Source organism: Macaca thibetana, chromosome 12 (genome assembly GCF_024542745.1).
Source record: "Macaca thibetana thibetana isolate TM-01 chromosome 12, ASM2454274v1, whole genome shotgun sequence".
NCBI classification, from domain to species: Eukaryota; Metazoa; Chordata; class Mammalia; order Primates; family Cercopithecidae; genus Macaca; species Macaca thibetana.
The window spans coordinates 66,792,755-66,816,308 of NC_065589.1; the positions used below are offsets into that span (position 1 = coordinate 66,792,755).

At 53.1% G+C, this 23,554-nt stretch overlaps 3 protein-coding genes across 3 annotated transcripts; all 3 read right to left on the minus strand.

Moving 5' to 3' along the window:
* Positions 1-5,013: 5,013 nt before the first annotated feature.
* Positions 5,014-7,452, minus strand: HOXD11 (homeobox D11). The gene is made up of 2 exons (XM_050751801.1): positions 6,529-7,452; positions 5,014-5,760 (listed from the first exon to the last, which is right to left on the minus strand). Exons 1-2 carry the CDS (start codon positions 7,307-7,309, stop codon positions 5,525-5,527), a joined length of 1,017 nt encoding a protein of 338 aa, XP_050607758.1. The 5' UTR covers positions 7,310-7,452; the 3' UTR covers positions 5,014-5,524.
* Positions 7,453-12,156: 4,704 nt separating this feature from the next.
* HOXD12 (homeobox D12) lies at positions 12,157-14,845 on the minus strand. Its single transcript, XM_050751809.1, has 2 exons — positions 14,265-14,845; positions 12,157-14,118 (listed from the first exon to the last, which is right to left on the minus strand). The coding sequence occupies exons 1-2, from the start codon at positions 14,836-14,838 to the stop codon at positions 13,880-13,882; spliced, it is 813 nt and encodes a 270-aa protein (XP_050607766.1). The 5' UTR covers positions 14,839-14,845; the 3' UTR covers positions 12,157-13,879.
* Positions 14,846-18,719: 3,874 nt separating this feature from the next.
* Positions 18,720-21,943, minus strand: HOXD13 (homeobox D13). The gene is made up of 2 exons (XM_050751799.1): positions 20,993-21,943; positions 18,720-20,184 (listed from the first exon to the last, which is right to left on the minus strand). Exons 1-2 carry the CDS (start codon positions 21,771-21,773, stop codon positions 19,934-19,936), a joined length of 1,032 nt encoding a protein of 343 aa, XP_050607756.1. The 5' UTR covers positions 21,774-21,943; the 3' UTR covers positions 18,720-19,933.
* Positions 21,944-23,554: the final 1,611 nt, after the last annotated feature.

Sequence of the window (23,554 nt, forward strand, 5' to 3'; positions counted from 1 at the left end):
TTTGGGGCCTGATGTTCATTAAAGCGCCTCAGCATTCTGGGGGACTTAGTAGCCCGCCCGCTCCTTTACAAAACCCTTTCCCAACAAACCCTTTGTCCCTCTTTCCAAAAAGGAATCTCCCCTGGCCTGGTGGAAACAAGCGTTGAACATTATTTTCGGCCTTGGGACCGTTTCGCTTGTTCCCTCTCAGTGTTCTCGCCCAAACAATAACCTCTTTTAAAAAACTCCGCGGTGGCAATGAGACAGACCTTTTAAACCTTTATGCAGCTGTTCAAATACAACATCATTGTCAGGTTAAAAGCCTGGCGCCTCTAACTGCTTTGGCTGCGGCATCCCAGCATAGCCTGAGGTTTAAACATTACCTTTCCACAGGGGTGGCTGTTTTTGAGCTTGGGGGTGGGGGTTGAGGACGCAGGGGGGAAAAAAAAAAAACCCGTAACTTTTGACTCTAGGTTGCTAAGGTACTGTTCAAAGCTAACAACCACTGATCAGCGCCCTGAAATTTGCTTTCTCACATAGTAGAGATCTTGTTCCGAGCCAGGGCTAAGCGTGCCCAAGGCTGGATAAAGTGCCCGCTGCACTCGCTTGCCGCAGGCGTCCTGACACCAGCTTGGCGCTCCAGCAGTATCGAGTGTCTCCCTTTTGCCTCTCGGCCAAGAGAGCTGCTGGGAACTCGTTTGCCCAATTTTCCCTACCCTAAGCAAGCCAAGACTGCTTAATCTAATCGGGAATTTTATGCCCATCAAATGCCCTTTCATATTCTTTATTTATACATGAAGAAAACATACAGGCTAAAAACAACCAATTCCTTGCGGGCGGGTAGGTCTGCAGTGAATAGGCAGGATGTGTCTTCAGAATTTGGGGACCTTTCCATTTCAGCTTTCAGTGACTTTGAGCTCTAAGTCACTCCCATATTAGAGTTACATAGGTTTTTACTCACAGACAAAAATGTGTATATCAGATGTAGTTCTGAATCTGTTCTAAAAAAATTCTATTTTTATCTTTAAAATTTCTGCCTTCAGACCCTCTCCTTGAGACTAGAGACTGCCAATATTTTGAGATATTTTATCATTTAAAAATCGAGCAAGATAGAAATAATACAAAAGAATGATCTGAGCCCCAAAGGATGGAAAGTGTACCTAAGACTCTAAGGCTGAGATGAGACAAACGGAATAAAAAGGCAGTGCTCTAAAGGCCAGCCTTTATTTTGCTTATGAGTATTTAATGTAGCTGATGGTTTTGATCATGTTTAGATCAGTTGGAGCAGTTACCATTAATAATAAATCAATATTGCACCATAAAGGAGATGAATACCCATATTTGTACCAAGACGCCCGTCTTCCTGCCACAGTTCTTTCCAGGGAAAAATTAAAAGAATAACTTGAGCAAGAAATTAGCATTTGTAATCAAAAAGTGACTTGCATCTGCACTCTTGTCTCCTGGAAGAAAAGTTGAAGCCCTGGGCCTGAGTGGACCTGTGGGCTCTTAGGGTCACCCCGGATTAGGGTCCCGAGCCACCTCTGGGCTGTCTCACTCTTTGGGGACAGAGCGGATGGAGTCAATGAAAAGCTGTCTTCCCAGGGCTCTGCTCCGGGTTGCACTGTGCACCTCCAAGCCAAGGTGAAAGGAAATCTAGTGGGCAAATGAGGAGTCTACCACCAATGCAATAAGGGGTCTATCGAGACGTGCAACAAGGGCCGGCTGCCGGAGAGCCTCTTTCTTCACAGACACAAAGGACTCCTACTTCGCGCATTTCCCTTCCACTTCAGAGTCTGAGACCTTGGCGCCTCAGGATCGAAGGCCACTCTCCGCAAGCCCCACACACTCTGAAAGATGGGGGTGGGGAGAGATCTTCAGCCCCCAGAGGTCCTGGTCTGATTCCCGGCCCTTGTCAGGCCCATCTTGGGCGCAGGGAGGAAAGGAACTGCAGACCGCTGAGAAGCGGTGTTTCGCAGGCGGCTGCCAGCCAAGTACAAGGGGCCCCCGCACAGCCAGATGTGCAGCCGCTGGGGCCGCCTTGGGAGGAACACAACGACATTTAGGGAGGGCAGTTCTCACTCCACGTAGACCGAGGACCCCGTTCAGCCTCGGGAAAGGTTGCCTCACTATGGCCAAGCTGGACCGGCGGTCAGACTAGTGGAGCCAAGGTTGCCCGCGGGGAACACAAGGCTGGCGCTAATTCTGGGGGTTGCAGGCTCTTCACAATGAACTTCGGAGAGGGAAAGGGGGCAGTCATCCTCCCTTAGAGAGGCCAATGTCCGGCAGCCTCTCTCCTCTCTTGTGAACTCCGGACGGGGACACAGGCCCTCTCCAAGGTCAGGGGCTTTGCTGGAGGAGGGAGGGCACACAACGAATGCACTGCTTTTGAGAGTCAAAATTCAACTCTGCTCAAGACCGGCGTGCAGTTTGGAAGGGTGGCGTGTTCTGTCAAACGCAAAGCCCGTTTGCTTCAAATACATTCCCCGTTCCACAACGCCTTGAAGTATAAACGTTTCCCCCAGTGCCTGCTGCCTCCCGTGGCCGCATCAGCCCAGCCTGGCCTGGGCACACCAACTCACAGTCCTGCCGGCGCCACCCGGTCGCCACTGGTAGCCGCGCACGCCAGGCACGGCCCCGGGCTCCCTAAACCAGAACGATTCTCCCAGTCCCCCATTCCTCTTATTTTTTTCTGAGAGACATTTGGTTAAGTTGGCCGCGCCCTGACCTGTTATAAACAAAAGCCTTTTAATCATTCCAGGCGGTCTGAGAGGGAGCAAAACCGACGAAGGTTTTTTTAGTTTTTTTTGTTTGTTTGTTTTTTGTATTTTTGTTTTTGCGGGGGGGGGGGTAGGGGGATGTAAGTGGGGGGTGTCCAACCCTAGACAAGGCTCACCACACTGAAACCAAGAAAATTGATTTTCCCTAATTTAATTAACTAGCAGTGGCTATGGTGTATTTCAAAATGCATACATTTATCTTTGAAAACTCTCCTCCACACCATCAAGTTATACCAAGCTATTCTTTTGCAATAGCTTTATCTTTAAAAAAACAAAGATTAGGTTATCTGTTTCTTGAATCTAGTTGCTCCGTTTTCTGTCTCTATACAGCTTCTCACACCTCATGGCTGCTTAGAACAAATAAACTAGCAAACACCTTAGCTGCCGCCTGTTTGTAAGGGGTTGAGGTCGCCTATGAGAATCCAGTATTGGACAGATAAGGTACCGCGGCCTCTTGGTCAAACGCGGTTTCTGGAACGTGAGCGCGCCCTCGTGTGGATCTCCAGGCCCCTGCAAACGGGAAATGGTATCTCGGGTTCGGCTTGCCTTGGGTGGTGGGCACACAAGCTTGCTGTGTTTAGATGAAGTTTTTAAAAAATAGATGGAAACAGAAAGAAACAAAAAAAACAGTTTTAAGCTCATGTAACGATCATACTATTGTGGCACTGACATTTTAACCGATATCTAGAATCCCAAACAAAGGAATCCCCTTCTTAACGAAATTTTTCGATTGTAGGCTTTGTTTCCATTGCATCTTTCACCAAAGGATGCTTTTAAAAGCAATATAATTATATTTCCTTTTGTTCCTTATTATAGAAAGTGCAATAATTTATTTCACAGGGTGGCAAGTTGCTTTCAAATTTAATGAAGGTGTAGGGTGCACAGAACTCCCTCTTTCAAATGCTTGATTTTAAAACTGCAGTTCTTCATTAAAGCAAAGGGGATCACTATTTAAGACCCCCCGCCAAAATTCTCAGCCTTTCCTAGCTGTAGTGAAAGCAGCTAGCAGGCATTTTAATCTAATCAGTATTTTTAAAAAGAAGTTGACTGCTATTGCATTACACAAACGTTTGCAGGGAAATTAAGGTTATTGATCCTGAAATTAGGAATTTTCTTAGATTTATGGTGAGCTCCTGGTATGATTTTGTGTGGTCATAAGTGTGTGTGTGGCTCTGGCTATGTGTGAGCATGTATGTGTGAGAGTGGGTGGCAGCTGAAAATCAAGAAGAACCTTAAGGCGCCTAATTATTCAGAAAGGTTAAAGGTGATGACCTTGACATTTCGGAAGTTCAAAGGCATACATTTATGCACTTATTTTTTCCTTCCCAAATAAGGCTTAGCAATTTTTAAAATTGCATTTTGAAATGCATGACTCCTTGGAAGATGCATAGGATACTGTGCATTTACAGATTTATATTTTGTCTTTGGGCTTAGGAGAGGTTAAGAGTCATAAGATTCACTTCACTCTTTTCAGAGAGAGAGAAGCTTTTCTCACTCCTCCAGTTTATTGCACATTGCGGAAATCTCTTTTGGGTCCACCAGAAGGTGTATAATATAACCCAATTAAGCTGTTTAGAACTTTGGCTTTTATGGTGTTGTCTAGACAGTTCAAGGTTTTGTAAACAGCCTGCCTGGCCCTGCAACATAAAGTGCAGTACAGCCCTCACCACATTCTTTAACTTGAAGCGATAAATGCCACGAGAGGGTCTGCAGCTCCTGGCCCTATTTCAGTGGGGGCGGGGAGGGTTTACCTTCCCTGCTTCAGGTCCACTGATGATACCAGCAAGCCCTCTTCACCTACTGATGACTTCCTTTTCGAAAACTTCTCCCTTCAATGGAAGGTTCTAATTTTGGTTTCTTCTTTTAAGGGACTGTGGCTCCTTGTTAGCTTGTAAGAGATCATTTGGATTTTCTAACCAGTTTTTAAAAATGGTTGTTGTCTTTTCAGAAATTCCAAGTACATAGACTAGGGGTAGGGGTGGGAGTTTGCTTCTTAGGTTTCTGCTGCCCCAGCCTTACTGTCTGGAGAAGGCAGCGCCAGCATTTCTTGGTCACATCATCAATTCAGAAATTCATCACTAACGTGATTTTTAAAACCAGTAACCTAGAGGTGGTGGGAGGGAATGACTACTATTTTAGTGGGACTAAAAAGTATTTCATTCGATTTTCAGTTGCATGGGTTCTGGCCACTAAAATATCCTAATGAGGCACTAAACCTCGAAGAGGAGAATTCATACAGTGTATTGAAGCTGTAACCTCCATTTTACTAGAAACCATTTATTCGCACAAAAAAAAAAAAAAAAAAAAGACAGTGACTCATGCCTTGATATGACAGACTAAAGGTACATTTCCCAAAGTTTAAATAATCTGCATTCACCGAAGAGGAAGGAAGGGATCTCTTAAAACTCAGAGCAAAACACCAGCGCCTTCTAGCACACCCAACCCGGCCTAACTTCCTACAGACCCCGCCGCGTCCCCACGAGGACTCGGAGAGGGGGAGGGGGAACGACAGCACATTGGCGGTAAAATTGTAAAGGGACGTTTGCATTTACCATTTTCCCCTTATTAGGATCCGCTCGGCCAAGTTCCGGCCTCGTCCGCAGGCTGCAGTGGTCGCTGGGAGGTCCCGAGTTGACCGTGGGAAGGAATCGTGAAGTTCCACAGAGAAGAGACGTCATTAAACCCAAGGACATTGGGCCTGCGGAGGGCAGGCTGGTGGGAAGGAGGGTGGGTGAGTGGGGCTGGGGAGGGGTCGCTTCCTGGAGCTCTCAAAATAAGGGGTTTCCAGTGAAATACTGCAGACGGTCTCTGTTCAGTTTCTTTTCTTTCATCCTGCGATTCTGGAACCAGATTTTGACTTGCCGGTCAGTGAGGTTGAGCATCCGAGAGAGTTGAAGTCTTTTCTCTTTGTTTATGTACACGTTAAAGAAAAACTCGCGTTCCAGTTCGCGGATCTGGTACTTGGTATAGGGACAGCGCTTTTTCCGGGACCGCTGGGGGGCCACTGCAAGGCAAAGAGACCAAGGGGTGAGAGAGGCCGCAGCCTGCCAGTCCCCATCCGCCCGCCCGGGCCACTGAGCGAGGGCCAGACCCTGGCCCCGTTGGGGACGTTCTCTGCCGCAGCTGAAAGGCCCTGCCTGCGTCGTGGGGGATGATATATGGGCGGGCACAGGAGAGAGTGCGGGCGTGGACATGTGTTCACGCCCGGACACACACACACACACACACACACACACACACACACACACACGCACACAGCCTGGCACGGAGGTGGGGAAGCAGAGGGCCAGGCAGGCTCTAAAGTGGAACCTGAGGGAAGAGAGACAAGAGCGGGCCCGCCGGGGCATCTGCTTGACTCCAGCGGCGCGCGTCAGCTAGCGGCTTGGATAAAGTCCAGTGCAAGGATCAAACTCCCCCCCCTTCCCACCCCCCGCCTCTCTCCCTTAAAAGCAGGAGGCTCGGGTGTACGCACTCACACTGGCTTGAAATCTCCCTCCCTCCCTCCATGGTCTCTAGCACCCCCTTGCCCAAAACTGGGAAAAGGCTCTCTACAGCGATTAATGTCCTCCTCCAAGTCTACCTTAAGCCCACCTAAATTGGTTTCCTACCATAAACACGCTTTACAACGGCCCGGGAAATCTTATAGGATGTATAAACCTCTTCGAATGCTTATAAAGTAGCACATAAAACGGCGCAAGCAGAGGGAGGCCCCCGCCGCCCCCCCGCCCCCGCGGCCCCCGGGCCCACCGCTCTCTCAGCACCCGGTGCCTACCTGGGCCGCCGCTCTTCTCGGCCCCCGCCTCCACCGGGGGACCCTCGCCGTCGCCACCGCTGCCTTCCGCTGCCCCCTTGGGCTCTGAGCCAGTGGTCGCCTTGGCGCAGGGACTGCCCCCGCTGCCACCAGCCCCGGTCTTGGGGTCGCCCTTGTCCGCTGCACCCTCGGGCTGTGGCGGCGCGGGAGGCGGCGGGGGCTGCGGCCCGGCGAACGGGGGCCCGGGAGCCGCCTCGTAGAACTGGTCGAAGCCCTGTGGCAGGATGCCATTGCGGCCCACCGCGCTGTAGAAGTTGGAGGCGGCGCCCGCGGGGCCGTGCGGCGGCCCCGGCGCAGCGCACACCGGCTCAGGCGCCTTGAAGAGCACGTCCGGCCGGCGGCCCGCGGGCGGGAGCAGCTCGCGCTGCATGGCCGCCTCCTCGGCCGCCGCGGCCGCAGCGGCTGCCGCCGCGGCTGCCGCGTAGTAGGGAGCGTAGCCCCCCGCGCCGCCGCCGCCCCCGCCGGGGCCGCCCCCGCTGCTGCCGCCCCCCGCGCTGCCGCCGCCACCGCCGCCGCGGTACGGCCACTTGGCGCGCTCCAGGCCGTAGTCGCGGAAGGCCACTTCGCGCACGGGCTGGACGTGCGGAGCCAGGTTGGAAGAGTAGGGGAAAGTCATCTGGCAGGACGACGGTTGGGAAAGGAACGACGGCTTGCTAGCGAAGTCAGACGGGGCCACATAGTAGGCGCAGCCCGGCAGGTACATGCTGGCTGCGCTCGGGCCGCACTCGTCAAAGTCGTTCATGGCTCAGCGGCGTGCGCGCCAGCGAGCCCCTGGCCTCTCCCCGCGCAGCCAACCTGAGCCATCGATTGCACAAGAGGCTTGGGCCAGGATCAACTAAGCAAAAATCCCCACCGGGCGCTGACGTGCAATTCATCTTGATTGATTCTGGTGGTAATTATGTCACGTGACGCCATGAAGAGAAATGTCCTTATATCTATATCAACGCTCGCCAACACGCCCTGGGACGGCTCCTGGCGCCGAGACGCTGGGGGCGGATCGGCTGCCCTCTCCCGCCAGCTCTCCCAGGGCGCTCCCTGACCAGGCTGCGCCTCAGGCCGGTCACCTGCGCGCCGCTGGCCGCTGCCACCGCTGGGCGCATCTGCCACCGCCCGAACGGGCCGCCCGCCCGCGTCCGCCCTCCCGCGCCGCTTTAAGTACGCGGACCGAGGCCGGTGGGGAGGAGGAAGGAGGGGGAAGAGGGGGAGGAAGGGGGAAGGGAGAGAAGCAGCGAGCGGAGGGGGGGGGGAGCCCCGGCTCCAGGCTCCCTAGAAGCTAGAAACTAGGTGTGAGGGTGTGAGGTTCCGAACCCCACCCCCCTTACTGCAGCCGCTCCCTCCCCCGCGACTCTGCCACCCTCTGCAGCTCACCCGCCTGGGAGCTTGTTGCTTCTTGTTCACCGGGCGGGCGTAATTTCGCCACTCTCTAGGGCGCAGGGAGCCCTGATTTACATATTTCTCTGCCCAGCGCGTTCAGCGCGGAGTGACTTGGCTCTTTCCGGTTCTGCCCCCAGGGGTGCGAGGGCTGACCTCGGAAAAACCCAGGCCACTCACCGCCTAGGCACTCACCTAGGCCGGGGCCTTCGTGCCCACCCGGCTCTCTTTCCTCTTCTCTGGTTTCCCTCTCTGTTGCCTCTCTTTCTCCTTGCTTGGTCTCTCTTCAGTCTTCTCCCTTTTCTCTCATGTCTTCACTTCTCTCCTTCCCCTTCTTTTCCGCTTTCCTTCTTCCTTCCTCTTGATTTCCCGTCTCCTTTTTCCTGTCTCTCTCTGCCCTCTCATCCTCTCCCCTCCTTTCCCCTAAGCTGTGTGTCACTGTCTCTGTCTCTCTCCCTGTTGCCTCTCTGTCTTCCCCTTTAGCACTAAGGCCAGCAGCGAGCTCAGCCCGTGGCCCCTGGCCTCCCTAGAATCTGGGGAGTCTGGTGAACAAAAGGATCTGGAGTCCTACTCTCAGGGTGCCTGGCTTCCCGCTGGCTCCCCACAAGAGACAACCCCCTCACACTCGCACCTTCGTCCTCCTCACCCCTCTGCTTTCAGGCCTGGCCTGGGTGTCCGCCTTACACCCAGACCCTTCACTGCTTCGAAGCCCCGCCAAGGCCTGCGCATCCACGTTGCGTTTCCCCGAGGCTCTTCTGGCACCCTTGGGCTGGCATGGTCACTTCAGTCCCTGCCCCAAAATAGGTTGTCTCTCTGAGGGCTGTCAGCGGCGCCTGACTTCCTACTGAAGCCCCTCTGTGTCACCTGGCTCTGAGGCAGACTCTTCGCGGGGCACCCCATGCACTCCCCTGAGGCCTCACTCTCCTCCCAGCCTGCCGCGACCCTCTCCTAGCCCATGGGTCCAGGCGAGGCCTGGGCTCCCAGCTCCGAGAGAGAAGACGCTTTTCAAAGGTAAACCGTCCCTTCCCAAACCCAAATCCCAGAACCGAGGGCATGAGGCTGCCCCTTTCCCCAAGATTCCTCCGCCCAGGCAATCCCAGTGCTGGGGCCTGGGCCTCAGTCCTATACCCAGGGCAGGCGGCGCTGGCTGTGATGCTGGTTCCCTCCCTGGCCCGGGCTGCTGCAGTGCCGGTGCTGTGCGCTCTGCCCACCGTGCGGACAGACAGAGAAAAGGCGGGTGGTCTGAGCTAATATCTATTTTCTGGCTGATGTCCCCCCCTTCCTCTTTTTCTCCTCCCTCCCTTTCTCCCTTCCTCTCTCCTTCCTCCGCCCCTTCCCATGTCTGCTTCCCTCCCCCAACACTGCGCAAATAGGTCTGTGGCAACTGGAGGGCACCGAGCCTCCCCCAACTAGAACTGCCCATCTTGTGTGCTCCTTCCCCACAACTGGCACCCCTGCCCAGATTCCAGCTGATATTCTTCTCAACCCAGACCCCCAGCACACGTATCTGCTTCCCCATCTCCATCCCAGGCCCAAGCCTCTCCCTTTAGGACTCGTGGTCGACGCCCCTGGATCTCTCTCCTAAAATGGCTCCCCGGACGCTGCACACTGGCCCTGCGGTAGCTCAGGACCCAGGGCAGCGGCGATAACTTCAATCCAGGTCTTTATGTATCTGGGGGTTCGCAAAAATTCTCGCACCTTCTCTCTGCTGGCAGCACGGGGTGGGGCGCAGGCAGCCCGGCGCCCCCAGTGTGGAGCCTGCTGACCGCCAAAGAGGGAAATGGGGAGGACGAACCACTCAAGTTCAACGACATGGCGACGGCAGCTCCGGCGGGAGCAGCGATTTGGCGGGGGAGGGTGAGCCAACTGCAGTGGCGCGCCGGTGCACAGGGGAAGGGGGCGGCCGGTCCCTTTCGGCTCCTTAGCGCGGACCCTTGCCCCCCGACCCACTCCACAACCCAGAGCGCTTTCATTCCAGTCCCAGCCCGCTTGGCTCTTTGGCCCCAACTCCCTCCTAGTTCCTGCCCCCATTCCCCAAACCCAGGGAAAACCGCAGCCTCCGGACCCGCGCGTCCCGCTCGAGAACCTACCGTGAAGACCCCGGCTCTGTGGCCTTGTCCTTGCCTGCGCGGCCCCACCCGAAACGCAGGGAGCGCACCAGGCCTTCGGGGCGCAGCCAGCAGCTCTGCGAGGAAGAGCTTTCCGCACAGCGACGGGACGCGATGCGGTGATTTTGAGCCACCCAAGATAAGACACTAACTTGACCTTAACTTTGTCAGGGCGCCCCTGGTATCTGGAGAACGTGAACAGACACTGTCTGGCAGCTCTCGTAAAAGCTGACTGGGGAAGGGATTCTGAGTCATTTCATTTATTGCCACTACAGTTCTGCAAGAAAGCTTTTCCTCCCTGCCAAACTTTAATTATTTATGCTCTTTTAAGAAACGAAAGAAGAGAAACGCAGGGAAAACACCCAGAGCCAGTTCCTTCCCTGCAGAGTCTTCGGAATGGACTCCTTAAGTCAAGCGACGGGAGAACAAAAATATGAGGAGATCACCTTTGTCTAAGGACAGTGGGGCAGTCGCCTTGCCCTCCCCCACTATCACTGAGGGGGGAATGCAGCTGGGAGAGGCGGGTAAAGGGGCATCCCCCCCACATGAATATTTACAACGATTCCGGATTTCTCTTCCACCCGCCGGCATCCCGGAAGCCTCCCCAGCCCGCCTCCCTGGGGGAGAACCCCCAGGCCTTAAAAGCGTCCCCCGTCCCCCGCCGCCCTCTGAGTTCGCAACTGATTGAATGACAGACGAAGCTGGTTTTTTTCTCTTTTTAAAACCGTTTTCTTAGTAAAGAGGCCCGCTTGGACTGTAGCATTTCAGAGGACGCATTTGTCTTTCTGAAGGAAATGTTGAGTACTCAGATTTTAGCGTCCTTTCTCTTCAGCATTTTTTTTTTCTTACAAATTTCTTAGTGGTTCCAAATCTCTGCGGGAACCCAGGCTATGGAAGGAGACACCAGAGTCTTTGTATTTGTGTCAAATAGCAAACGGGATAGATTTGGAAAAAACTGCTGAACCAAGAGATACGCTTTTATATTTAGAATAATTTAATTTTCTGTGAGGAGTGATCTCCATGAATATCCCCTCCCCCCACTCATCCCAGGCTAAAGGAAAAGAACACAATGATTTAATGATATATTTTGGAAAGAAACGGCCTCCGTGTTGTCTGTCTTAAGGCCTGGATCTGAGTACGTATGCTTTCCTCCTCCTTTCCCCAGCCTTCGAAGAGCTCAGTGCGGCTTCTGCCTTTGTTCAGTTGTTTTTGAGCAGGCAAACCTCTGAATGCAGAGTCAGACTTGGAGATCCTGCTCTGGGTACCATAGCCTCTATGTGTCCAGCCAGGTGGGGAATCCTTTTGAGCCACAGGGCCTTGGCAGCTCTTGCTTCTTTCTCTCCTATTGAATATATATACATATATGTATATATAGTTGTGTGTGTATATACAATTAAAGAACAATTAAAAATTTAATTATAAAGAACAATAAAAAATTTGCTTCTGGGAAGGGGAGTTGAAATGTTGGATATTTAGTATTAGCGATTTAGTAGTTTTGCTAATTCTTCCTCTAGCTAGAAGCTAGTTTATACCTCCACCAGCTAGGAGCTGGTGTTTGCAAGAAGATGAGTAGCAAGCAGGCCCTGACTTTCCTGGACTGAGCTAGAGGTTCAGATGGACTAGGGAGTTTTGAGGCCCCATTTCCCAAGGGAGTCTGCTGGGTTCCTGGTAAACCTGCTGGTATCAAGGATTTAGCAGGACCTAGCCGGTTCCAGAGAAGCCGGACCAAAACTCCGTGGAGACAGACGTTTTGTTTTGAAATTTGAGGAACCTCAAATCTTTACAGACCCTGAATAACAGCAAGCTTTAAAATTTGAGAATTTAGGCTAAGTGCAGAAGTCCCAGCTTGCAACAAGCTGAGAGTCCCCTTAATGTGTAAGACACACTCACATTTGCCATGGTCCTTCCCTTTTGGATATTCCAAACATATTTGGTTCGAGGCTTTTACACACCATTTCCTGACCGCCTCGGAAGCCATTTTCTCATTTAACGAACAGTCAACACCCGCGGTGAAACAACAGTCAGAAAAGAAAAACGAATTTGGTGGCCTGAAAAACATTAAGGGGTAATCCAAAACATTTTGAAAAATTGACTTCAGCCCCTTGACAGCTTGGCTCAGACCTGAATATTTATTTTCACTCAAAACATTTGTATATATTGTGTCTGATATATACAAGCTACTGTTTTTGACAAAATCAAAACAAAACATGCATGATAACTATTAGATAGCCTAGAAAATGAAATTAGTCTAAACATCAACTGAAGTCAGTTGGCTCAGGGCTCTCTGTGAGGTGCCCACTCCAGGTTTAGGGCCAGGTCCTCCACTGAAAAGAAATCACTGGACTTTGGGAAGGCATCCTGAATCCTTGGGTTGTTGTGCATCATGCTAGGAGGTGCGAAGGAGGAGTGCTGTATGTCAGAAGGAGAGGGAAAAGAGGCAGGGATAGTGGAATGAGCTGGCCAGAGGGAGGCTTTGTTCACTGAGATTAAGGTGGGACACTCCAATACACCCAGAACAACTCCACCTGGCATTTGGGAACCCCTGCCTCCTTGAGGCAAGCCTGGCAGGGTCCAGGGCCTTGAAGTCTCCACTGGGACAGGCCAGACATGCCTCAGAAGGGGCACAGTAGCTGGGCCTCTGGTAGAGTTGGCAGATGGTGGAGACGGTGAGAGGAACTTCTGGTCCTCTTTGCTTTGTCAAGAGCAGCTAGCTGGGTGGAGAATCTAAGAAATTTCCTTTCCCAACCCTTGACTCTTGAGAAGGATCTTTTGCTTATCCTTTTGGGAGTCCATTAAGGTAATTCAAGAAAGAAAGATGCGCCGACACCTTTACTCACCTCAACTGGAAAGCCATATTTACAGCTGGAGTGTAGCACCCCTCCTCCTCTTGTTCACTCCCTTCTCCTCCCCTTGGATATCTTTCCCTCCTCCCTGTGCAACAGAGCTTCCAAGCAGACCAGCAGCTCCTTTCCCCAGAGGTAGGCTCTGGGTATCCAGTTACAGGGTTCATGGGCCTGGCCTAGGCATGTATGAGAAGGTGGGAGTAGGGCAATATTTGCCAGTCTTGTCTGGAGATGGCACTTTGTCTGGAGCCCCAGTCTCTCTCATCCAATCTCAGGAAATGAAGGTTCCACTCTATTCTACCCAGCTGGAGGGGCCAGCCTATTTCACATTTCTCATTTCGAGATATCTCCAAGTTTACCCCAATACCCAGCCCCTCCTCTTCTCTCCCTTTTCCTCCCAAAGTCTGAAGATCTAGTGTGGCTTTTGTCCTCTCAAATCAGCCAGGACAGACAGGAGGGTGGAGGGTAGATGGTGCCCTTTCCTTTCTCCAGAGTGAAGATACTGGCCTTGCCACAAAGGGCTTCTGCTGCAGAGACCTAATTGTACCCACCGTCCTTTCCATTCCCTCAGGAGGCCTTCCACTCTGAGCCCTAACTAGGCAACTGCTATAGGCTGAAGGGGCTGGAGAGAGGGGGAAAGGTAGAACGAATTGGGTGGAAACAGAAAAATCCAGGTACCAGGGAGCAAGAATGAGCGGTGGGTGAAAATGCCCCAGCCAGGAGCAAGGAGAGGTGGCCTCAGTGCCCCCACGTGGAAGCCTTAAGGCCAGCCAGAGTTGCACTGTACTGCCGCACGTTTCTCACGGGCTTCTCAGGGACTGAGGAAAGCAAGGAGGCCCAGCTGGCCTGGTCTCTAAATCTCTTGGTGGCTTCTGGGACTAGCAGAGAAGGAACCGAAGGAAAAGCCTTAGCCTTGGCCCCAGATTCCCCTCCCCAAACAAGGCCTCTGTCCAAAAGGGCAGACCCAGCCGGGCCCTGGCCACGCGCACGCTAATAGAGCGCCAGCGCCTGCTCCCTCAGCACCACGCGCTTCTTCTTCATACGCCTGTTCTGGAACCAGATTTTGACCTGCTGATCGCTGAGGTTCAGCCTATTGGACAATTCCTTGCGTTTCTGCCGGTTGATGAATTCGTTGACGAGGAATTCGTTCTCCAACTCCGCAATCTGCTGCTTCGTGTAGGGTTTCCGCTTCTTGCGGGCCCTCCCCGGGGCCGCCCCCCACGGCAGGCCTGCAACACAGCCCCAACCCACGTCAGCCCAGCCCGTTCTCTGTCTACTGCCCGCCCCCAGGCGGTTCACCTCCCCTTACACTCTCCCTGGAACCCCACCTCCCGTCCCGGCCCAAACCGGCCCGGGGAGCATGGGCACCGTTTACCGTCGGGCAGTGAAGGTCGCAGGCAGGAGGCAACGCCCGCCGCCTGCACTGTCATGTTCAAGTTGAGCGAGCCCTTGGTGTCGTCCTTGAAGCCAGGGGCGCAGGGAGCCCCCTGGAGCAGGGTCGCGGAGCCCGGCGTGGCACGACCCACGCCCGCGTAGTCATACTTGGCCGCTTTGAGAGCAGCCACTGCAGGGGCCAGGCTAGACTCGGGGGCGAAGGAAGGCCGGGTACGACAGCGCTCCTCAGGCCCAGAGGCCGCTTCGGGCGCATAGAACTTAGCCTGCTCTTCGGGTCCGTCCTTGGCTGTTGTGGGCTGCAGGCCGAGAGGCCCGGAGCCAGCTAGGTAGGGCTGCGAGAAGCCGCCGAAGGCAGTGGCGCCCGCAGGCTGCGCGGGGGCGCAGGAGGCCGGCGTGGCGGCCCAGGGCAGCGCGCCGCGCGGGTAGGAGATAGGGGGAAGCGCGGGCAACTGGCCGCCATTCGGCCGCAGGTTGGAGAAGTAGAAAGAGTCTGGCGACTGCAAATTCAGAAGCGAGCCCACATAGCCCGCTCTGTAGAGACTGCGCTCACACATCTCCAACAAAGGGCTTCGGCTGCGCTCGCAACAGTATTTAGTTACAACCGGGAATAAGAGGACAGGCTCAGACGATTGGACGAAACTTTGCCTGCAGGTTCTTCAAAGCCGGTCATTTCAGCACCGCCTACATCCCCCCGACCCGTTTTCCCCCCCTTCAGAGTATTATGATAACACCCGCAATGTTCGATGGCGAAAGACGAGGCTGCCAGAAGAGCCAAATCAAGTTGAGCGAAGACTAACTCTCTCAGGGTTTCCAAGCCCGGCTTCGGCAGCTGGGGACATCGGGCAAGAGGGTGCTTCTGCCCAAGTGTCCCTTGGGACTCTTCTTGGCTGTGATTGGCTTTGCGATCCGTTTTCCGCAGGCTTTCTGGGCCCGGCTTGCTTCTACCGGCTTTAAGTTCCAGCGGAGGCATTTTCCATTAACCGGCGCCTCTCGACTTGTCCGGAGAGGGCGCGGTCCGGCGGCACCAGGAGCTCTGTCCCTTGGCCTAAGCAATGTCACTCTTACCCCAATCACTCCCACAGTAAGGCTTTCTCCAGAGACCTCTGCCTGGAGATCTGGCAGCAAAGACCCATTCACTGCTGGAGCCCTCAGTCCCAGGCCGCAGACACAAAAAGGGATCACAAACTACCCAAGTTTGGGATCCAGGAAGGAGGCCGCACTACTCCTGGTTTGTGTCCCCATGGCTAAGAACTCTGATCCTAGGGAAGTTGCCATACAGGTCCATGGAGAATGTCCGCCAGGGAACCCATCAGTTTGATCCACCAATCGTGGCCAATGGCTACATTCCTTTTATCGTCAGGAGTCCTCTCCGGGACTACACACTGCAAACCAGAACTCCGTGGTGTCCCCATCCACCAAGTGGAGGGCAAAGCAGGACGAACTCCCCTGACTGGGTGTGGAAATGCAGAAGAGCCAGAGTCACCTGGCCGGGGAAGAGCGGGCGTTCGGAGGCAGCTGGCTAGCAGAGTTCCTCGCCTCAGCGCCCCCAGGGGTGCCGGGGATAGGGAGTTCACAGGTCTGACAAACATCGAAGTGGGAAGGGCAGCAGTTCTTAGCTGGGAGCGGTGTGCTCAGACCCCGCCACTGGCCCTCTTGCCTAGTCCGGTCAGCGGACTAGGGGTCCTCCCCCTCCTGCCTCCGATCCCAAGACCCTTGGAGACCCCGTGACCGGCGCCAGTCTCAGCCTGCAGCAGGACCCTCGGTCTGCGAGCCAAGCTGGAATTGGTTAGATCGCGGGCTCCCGCACTGAGACCACACAGGCGCCGCCGGAGGGCAAGACTGACCACCGCGCTGCGACTTTATTGTGTGAGTTATGGCGACCAATTGGGTGGCTCTGGGGAACGCAATCGGCCTCTTCCTCCTGCTCTGGTGGGGGGGGGGGGGGGGAGAGAGGGAGTGAGGACGTGGGGGTGGGGACGTCTGAGGCTCCTTTGGCTCTGCCAGAGGGTTTCCTTAGGAGCTCAGGCACACAGACTCACTCTCTCGCGTCCTCTCTTGGGAGGTGGGGGCAAGCACAACCTGCAACCCCACAAACCTCAGATCCTTAAGAGCTCTTATTTTGGGGAACCCATCCTATTTTCGAGGAGCTGCAGCTTCGTTACTCCCGAAAGCTCCAGCTCCGGGGTCCTTGCAGTCTCTGCTCCTCACGTTTCAGTGCAAGACGATTCCTCGTTATTTGCAAGCCGAGGGGTGTCTCCTTCGGACCTTTAGGCAACCCTACAACAGCTGTTTGTGCCTCAGGACTAAAGGCATAAAAGAACTAAGTGAAAAACTGGAAAGACAGGAACAACTAGGGTTCCTTCCATTGCTCCTTGCCCAGTCTTCCCACTTCATTCCCCGGGTTTATGACTTTCGAGGTCTGGCAGACAAAGTCTTATGCGAGCTGTGGACCCAGATCGAGGGAGGGTCGGGGTGGAAAGTAGTGGCGGGAGGCGGCTTGGCTGGTGATTTAGAGAATGGGAAAGGATTTGGCTGAGGAGCTAATAGCGAGCTCTGCCAATGCCGCCCAACGCCCAGGAGATGGCGAGCGCGCTCCATGCCTATCGAGGCGCAGCCGCACGGTCAAGATCAACAGTGAAGGGCGATGCGGCCGCCTTGGGGTCGCCAGCCCGCGCGGTCACAGCGCGCTTTCAAACGCAGCCGAGCGCCTCCGAAAGTCGGAGATCTTGGCGACAAGGCCGCCCCTGACACTGGCTCCCTGACAGCGGAGCCAGAGGGACCCAGGGGGCTGCCAGAGGCGGGGAAGCATTGCAGTTACCCTTTGTCTGGCCGTGGGTCCCGGCTCCAGTGCTTCCTTCGCCTCTTGAATCACGCGACACGGGGGCCTTGTTCCCCCACCCGCGGCTCTAAAAACCTGCCCAGTTTCTGAGGCACCCTCCTGCCGCCTGTCTCCAACAGAAGGAAAGGCCTCTCTCCAAGCCCTCTTAGCCTCCCGGGCTCCCCGAGGGCCTCCCTCCCAGTGCTTGGGTCACTTTCCAGTTCCTTCCCTCCCTCCGCAATTTGGAATATAAAGGAAACGCATATAAATAACAAAGCCTCCTTCTGTTATTGATTTAGCTCTGAATCCAAATTCCTCCAGAGAGCGTTTGAGTACAGTTTTAATCTTCAGCAAACCTACTATTTCTCCAAGGCGGGGGGGGAGTGGGGGTACTGACATGCAAACTAGAGATGAAAGGAAAACCTCGAGGCAATCTCCCCTACCCACGATGGGAAACCCGAGAAATAGACCTGGAAATGGAGTGACGCTCTGGAGTGTGGGACTCACAAAAAATGGAGGGGAAGGTTGGCGATGAGGAGAAAGGAAAAACGTGCCCGTTTCCCATGAAAACATATATTTTGAGAAAAACCACAAAAACGCTAACGACCCTTGCCGAAGTGTAAGGTGGGGGATGGCATGGCCCCTTGTACATGGGTTATTTCTTCTGCAGAGATTGAATCGCCATCAAATCTCTCTCTCTGTCTCTCCGTCTCTGTCCCTCCCCCTCAAAAACGAAGTTAGCTGTCCACTGTCGGCAGTAAGATATGAAAGAAATCAAGCTGGGACAGAGAAAACGAAAGTAGCTCCAAGTCTTAGGTCTCTGCGTTTTCTCTCTCAAAGTCATGAGGGAGCCCTCCCACCAGGAGAGTTTTCACACTCAGTGAGGTTTTAAATATCAGTATGTAACTAACTTACACACGAAAACGTTAGCAACAACTGAGTTGATTGTGTGGGGAGCTAACCTTGAGGAGTCATCCAGTTCCTCAGCGGCCATTTCCCTGAGCGGCAAAAAGACCTCAAACAGAAAATTCTAGTGCCTAAAAATTGCGTCTGAAAGTTTAGATTTTATAATTATGTTTTCAGTTGTCAACTGCTCTGTGCAGACTGCCCGGAGAAGGTGATATGGGATAAGCTTGAAATGTTTCTTTTTCGATTGCCAAATATGGATATGTCTTTCTAATTTCAAGACCTTCCTAGTCCAGATATTTATAATGGTCTTTCTAGGTTAAAAATTTTCAAGTGAGTAAGTTTTTCTATGCACAGGCATACAAATACATATGGATTAAAAAAAATAGAACTATATAAATAAATTGACAATAGTGAAAGAAAAGTAAAATTTTATTGTTTTTTGAGCTGGCCTGATAAAAAATATCATTTTAAACACTGTAAATTATATCCTCATTTTTAAACATCACTACTTACGTTAAAGTCATGGGCAAAAGGGAGGGAAGGGGGCAAAAGTGGAGAGCATGAAGGTTCCAGAAACCAGAATTAGTGTTGAGTTTCCTTCATCCACAGAGAACATAACTGTGTTCAAGATATCAAGATTTTGTAATAAATAAGAATCATTTCAAGAGGAAACACAAACTTGAAAAAATAAAACAAATGTATAAGGACTCAGAAGAAACAAGAGAGTTCTGTTTATTGGCATCTCCCTAGGAGTAAAAAGTGATTTGTAAATGCCTGAAGCACTGCCTATGTATCCCAGCTCACAGACATTACATCTACAAAAATAATCTCTCAATTGTATAAATATGCAGCACTTTAAAAGTAATTATTTATCATCACTTTCAGAAACATCATTATTTTTCTTCTTGGACCTTGGAACTTCACATTTTTCATATTTGTTGGACGCTTTACAGCTCCATGAGAGGCCCAATGCATTTATTCAGACAGTCAGGTTCTTTACTGGGTTCTGTATGTAAGTTCCCACCCATGGCCACATTCATTCAGCCTCTTTTTGAGGATTGAGGAGATAGCCACAATCCCAGACCCATAGATTCAAGGCCAAGAGAAGGAGGTGCATTTATGCCATCCGTGGGTCACTCTACTGATTGCAGCCATTTAAATATATGCATTGAGAGCTCAAGAAATGAAGGCATCCACGATCCATGAGGACACATGAGTTTCAAATTAAAATGAAAACACAAACCTACAAAATGTTAAAAATATACAATTAAAACAGCAAGCAAAACACCCAAAGTTGGAAAGATCGTCTTCATTTCAATATTGATACAAACCCTATTTGATAAGGTGGCCACATTTAAAGCCATCACAGTACCTTCAGCCGCCTGTTTTTAGACTTTCCTGGTGACCCCAGAGCACTGCCTGCCTTTCCACTTGCCTCAGGGCAACTGCTGAGAGCTAATGATTCAATTAACTAATTACAGGATATGAATGACTGAAAACCATTCTGTCCTAATGGATTATGAAGATAATCAGTGCTGGGAATGAACAAATAAAGTAATTTAAAAAAACCTGAAACCTTAAATCAGAATGGCGCTTCTGAAATTCATTTTGGGGGGGATTATTAAAAAATACTTCAAGTCCCTTTATACTGGCCTAGAGGGAGAAACAGAACATTTAAAACATATAAAAAAATCCTAGTCAAAAACAAAACCAATAATAAACAAGTAAAAATCAGAACTACACAGTCAGGCTGGGCAGCAGAAGGTTTTAGAGCCAGATAAGGGGAAGAGAGAAAAACAATTCACAAAATTTGCCACCATTGGCAGGGGTGGGAGGAATTAAATACATATTCAAGTCTTTCCAAAGGCCTTTTGGAGACAACCGAATGGCTTCTAAACTGTCTGTGGCCAACCTGGACCACATCAGGAGACAGTATCTTTGAGCTTGGAGACAATTTTCTTGTCCTTCACTCTTCGGTTCTGAAACCAAATGGTCACTTGTCTCTCAGATAGGTTCGTAGCAGCCGAGATACGCCGCCGCTTGTCCTTGTTAATGAACTTGTTAATGGCATACTCATTTTCCAGTTCTTTGAGCTGCAGTTTGGTGTAAGGCACTCTCTTCTTCCTCCCTCTTCGGTAGACGCACATGTCTGGCTGATTTAGAGCCACATCCCCTGATACAAACAAAAGCACAAGAAAAATTAGGCTGGGATATTTGGAGCACCTAGTTGAGGACTGTGTGTGTCTGTGTGTCTGTGTGTGTGTCTGTGTGTTTTCAGGGGTGCAGGAAATAAAAAAAAGCCACACTGTTTGGTCTTTATTATATACATAGACATATTACTTACCCGTTATTAAAGAAATATTATTTGCACTTAACAACAAAAGTTAATTCGATTGATTATCATAGTTTCTCAAACCGGCATCTTAACAAGCCTGCAATTTTTTGGTATGGTTATTGGGCACGTTCATGAGGACAGTTTCTGCAAATGTCTGTTGTATAAAAACAAACACACATACATAGACACATACAAATTCAGGTCTTTTGCTCAAATTTTGATTTCCTGCGTTCCTGTGTTTGGAGCTTGTGGGCTTGATCTAACAAGCTTTAGTGGTCATCTTGGAGCAGTGATGTCTTTGAAAATGGGAGGGGGGGTTGCAACTCTGTGAGGCTTCTTAGGAAAAAGGCCTCTTTAGGAGAAAAGGGAGAGGTCCGAAGAAACGGCACGCAGAGACCCTCAATTTTAGGAGAAAAACGTGTCTGCGCTGCACACAAGGAAAGAAAGGGCAGTGACGGAGGCAGTTGAAATCAGAGGAGGAATTTACAGATTTCACACGAACTGGACAAACTTCCACTGGGTTAACCCCGGTCAGGTGTAGAGCACAGGCACCCACTCCCAAGTAGGGGCGAATACTCTTAGTCCTTTCTTTTCTTCTTCTCTTTCCCCCTCCCTCGTGTAGGTCCCTTTTCTCCATCGCCCCTACCTGGAAAGGAAGATTTCCAAAAGTGGGACCCCTGTGGCTGGTCCTTGGCGCAGTACACCTGGCTGTTCCACCCGTTAGCCAGCGTCCAGGACTGGTACCCCTCCATGGAGATGTAGGCCTCGTGCCGAGGCTCCCCGGAGCCGAAAGTGGACACCATGTCGATATAGCCGGGCACATGCTGGTAAGGGCTCGTATAACCCTGGTAGAAGGATACTTCCTTGGCTCGCGCTGGCACCTCGTTGGCTGGTACGCTGCTGCTCGCCAGGCCTGACACGTCCATGTACTTCTCCACGGGGAAGCCTCCCAGCGAGGCGTGCGGCGATGACTTGAGCGCATTCTGCTGTAAGCCCACGCCGTGCGACATGCGGCAGCTGTAGTAGCCGTTGCCGAAGTGGTACCCGTAGCCCAGCGCTGGAGCGCTCGGGGGCGCTGCAGCGGCCGCAGCAGGCGTGGGCGCTGGGCACTCTTTGGCTGGGGGAGCCTCCGGGCGCGCCGCTACAACAGCAGAAGACGACGAAGACGAGGAGGAGCCCGTGCGCTCAGAGGTCCCGGGGTATGCAAAGCCGGAGGCTGCCGCTGCCGCCGCCGCCGCCGCCGCAGCTGCCGCCGCCGCCCGCCCGGAATGTGTCCCGGCGAACACAGGCGCGGAGAGAAAGCCGCGGCACTGGCCTGACGCCGCCGCCGCCGCCACCGAGGAGGAGGAGGAAGAGGCCGGGGCGCCACCGGCGCCCCCACCGTCCGCCCGCAGCCCGTCCATGTCCCAGCTCCCAGCGCGGCTCATGGCCCGGCCTGGCCTGGCCCCGGCCCCGGCCCCGGCCCCGCGCAGGACACCATGGCGCGGCGCGCCTCCTCCCTCTTCTCCTTTCTTTCTGGTTCGCTCACTCCCGCCCTCTTCCTCTAGCCCTCTCTCCCTCTGTGAGCCTCCCGCCTCCGGCCCTCCCGCCCTCCAACAGGTTAGCTCATCGCGGGACGTTTATAAAAACGAAGTTCAGGTTGGGAGGGGGCCTGGGCAGGTCGGGGGGCCGCCTCCCGCCCCAAGGGCGCCCGCCGGGGGCGTGCCATTGGCTGCGTGCGGCCACGTGGGGGTAGGGACGCGGGGGAGCCTGGCTCCCGGCTGGACCCACCCACTCCGGTCCCCACCCTTCTCCTGCCCCTTGCAGGGTCCACCTCCCATTCCCGCCCTCCCCCCGACCCAGGCGTACGCGCTGCAGCCACCCCCACGAGTTGATTGCGCGACGGCCCATCCCAGGCCCTGTCTGCGATTGAGGCGGGCGCCGAGGCCTGCGCCTTGTCTCGGCAACCGCTGTTTTTGCCACCTCTCCTCGGCTACCCGAGTTGCACAGCAAAATGAAGACGAAGGACAGAGATGATCAGAATGATGTGAAAACAGGCCCATTTTTTATCCTGTTGCTGAATCCCTCATCCCATTTTTTATCCTGTTGCTGAATCCCTCAGTTAGTCGACCTCTAGACCCCAAATCTGAGTGGCTAATTTGCTCTACCTTGCGCACTGGTACCCGGCAAAGGCATTTCACACAGATAAGAAGCATTGGAGCAGACCCTTCCTATACACACACGCTGTCCGTCCGGAAAATGCCCACAAAGCGCCCTTGGGGCTGGCGGCAGAGACTTAAACTGATGAAAGACAAGCATCGGCGCAGTGAGCCTGACAATCTGTGCCAGAGAGAAAAGTCCATGGATGCCTACTCAACGCTACTGGCCTCTACTCTTGGGCCAGCCGGGAGTCGCTTCCGACCTGGGCCCCTCAGATCCCACGGGTCCTTCTTCGACCCGCAGAAAGACCCTGAGAAGGGCGCCGGGGAAGAAAGCCACTCAGCCGCCCGCCGTGAAACTTCTGTGTCTCTCCAGCAGCCGACCGGCCTCGCATTTTGCAGTCACCACCCACTCCCGCCCGTTCCTCACACCAAATTAATTGAAAACTTCACTTTCCCAGGGACCTTTGTTTCGCTTCCTTTTCCAAGCTGCCAACTGCAGAGAACTGAGAGGGGCAAATTAAGAGGGCGCTTGTTCCAAGCAAATTTGGAGTTTGTGATAGGAGCAGCCCAGACAAACGGTCTGACTTCAAGGGGTCAGGTGGGCTCACGGCAGTGCTGGTGGGGCTAGGTCCAGCTCTGGAACCATACTGCCAGGGTGTTAGGGATTACAGCCCTATCCCTCATCATCCCTTTCTGCTGCTCCTCAGCCTCAGAGCTCCAGCCCACCATCCCTCAATCTCAGCAACTAATGGGGCACCAATGAGAGTCCTGCTGTGACTGTGGGGCTCTGCCTTAGGAACAATATTAGATCCAATGAGCCCAGAATTCTGGGGGTGGATATGGGATCCTTCAGAGCCCATTTGGTTCTGTGGCACACACTCCCCAAGCCAGCCCATCTCCAAGAAAATCACTCCCCTAAGCCTGTGATTGGTGAGAGCTTGTCACCCAGCACCACTGTTCCCCCGACCAAAGACTCCCTGAGTAAGATGAGGAAGAGAGCCAGGGAGGCCCTCCTTGGCCTGGCCTGGCATTTCAGGGTGGGCTGCTGGTGTTAGGAGTGTTGACAC

What these genes read in the sequence shown, in the direction of transcription:
- HOXD12 (XM_050751809.1), bottom strand. Translation starts at nt 14,838, where the DNA reads ATGTGTGAGCGCAGTCTCTACAGAGCGGGCTATGTGGGCTCGCTTCTG. An exon ending in GCGACCTTCACTGCCCGACG is followed by an intron (nt 14,119 to 14,264) that starts GTAAACGGTGCC and finishes GCTGTGTTGCAG; the next exon opens with GCCTGCCGTGGGGGGCGGCC.
- HOXD13 (XM_050751799.1), bottom strand. Translation starts at nt 21,773, where the DNA reads ATGAGCCGCGCTGGGAGCTGGGACATGGACGGGCTGCGGGCGGACGGT. An exon ending in TTGGAAATCTTCCTTTCCAG is followed by an intron (nt 20,185 to 20,992) that starts GTAGGGGCGATG and finishes TGTTTGTATCAG; the next exon opens with GGGATGTGGCTCTAAATCAG.
- HOXD11 (XM_050751801.1), bottom strand. Translation starts at nt 7,309, where the DNA reads ATGAACGACTTTGACGAGTGCGGCCCGAGCGCAGCCAGCATGTACCTG. An exon ending in CGAGAAGAGCGGCGGCCCAG is followed by an intron (nt 5,761 to 6,528) that starts GTAGGCACCGGG and finishes TTTGCCTTGCAG; the next exon opens with TGGCCCCCCAGCGGTCCCGG.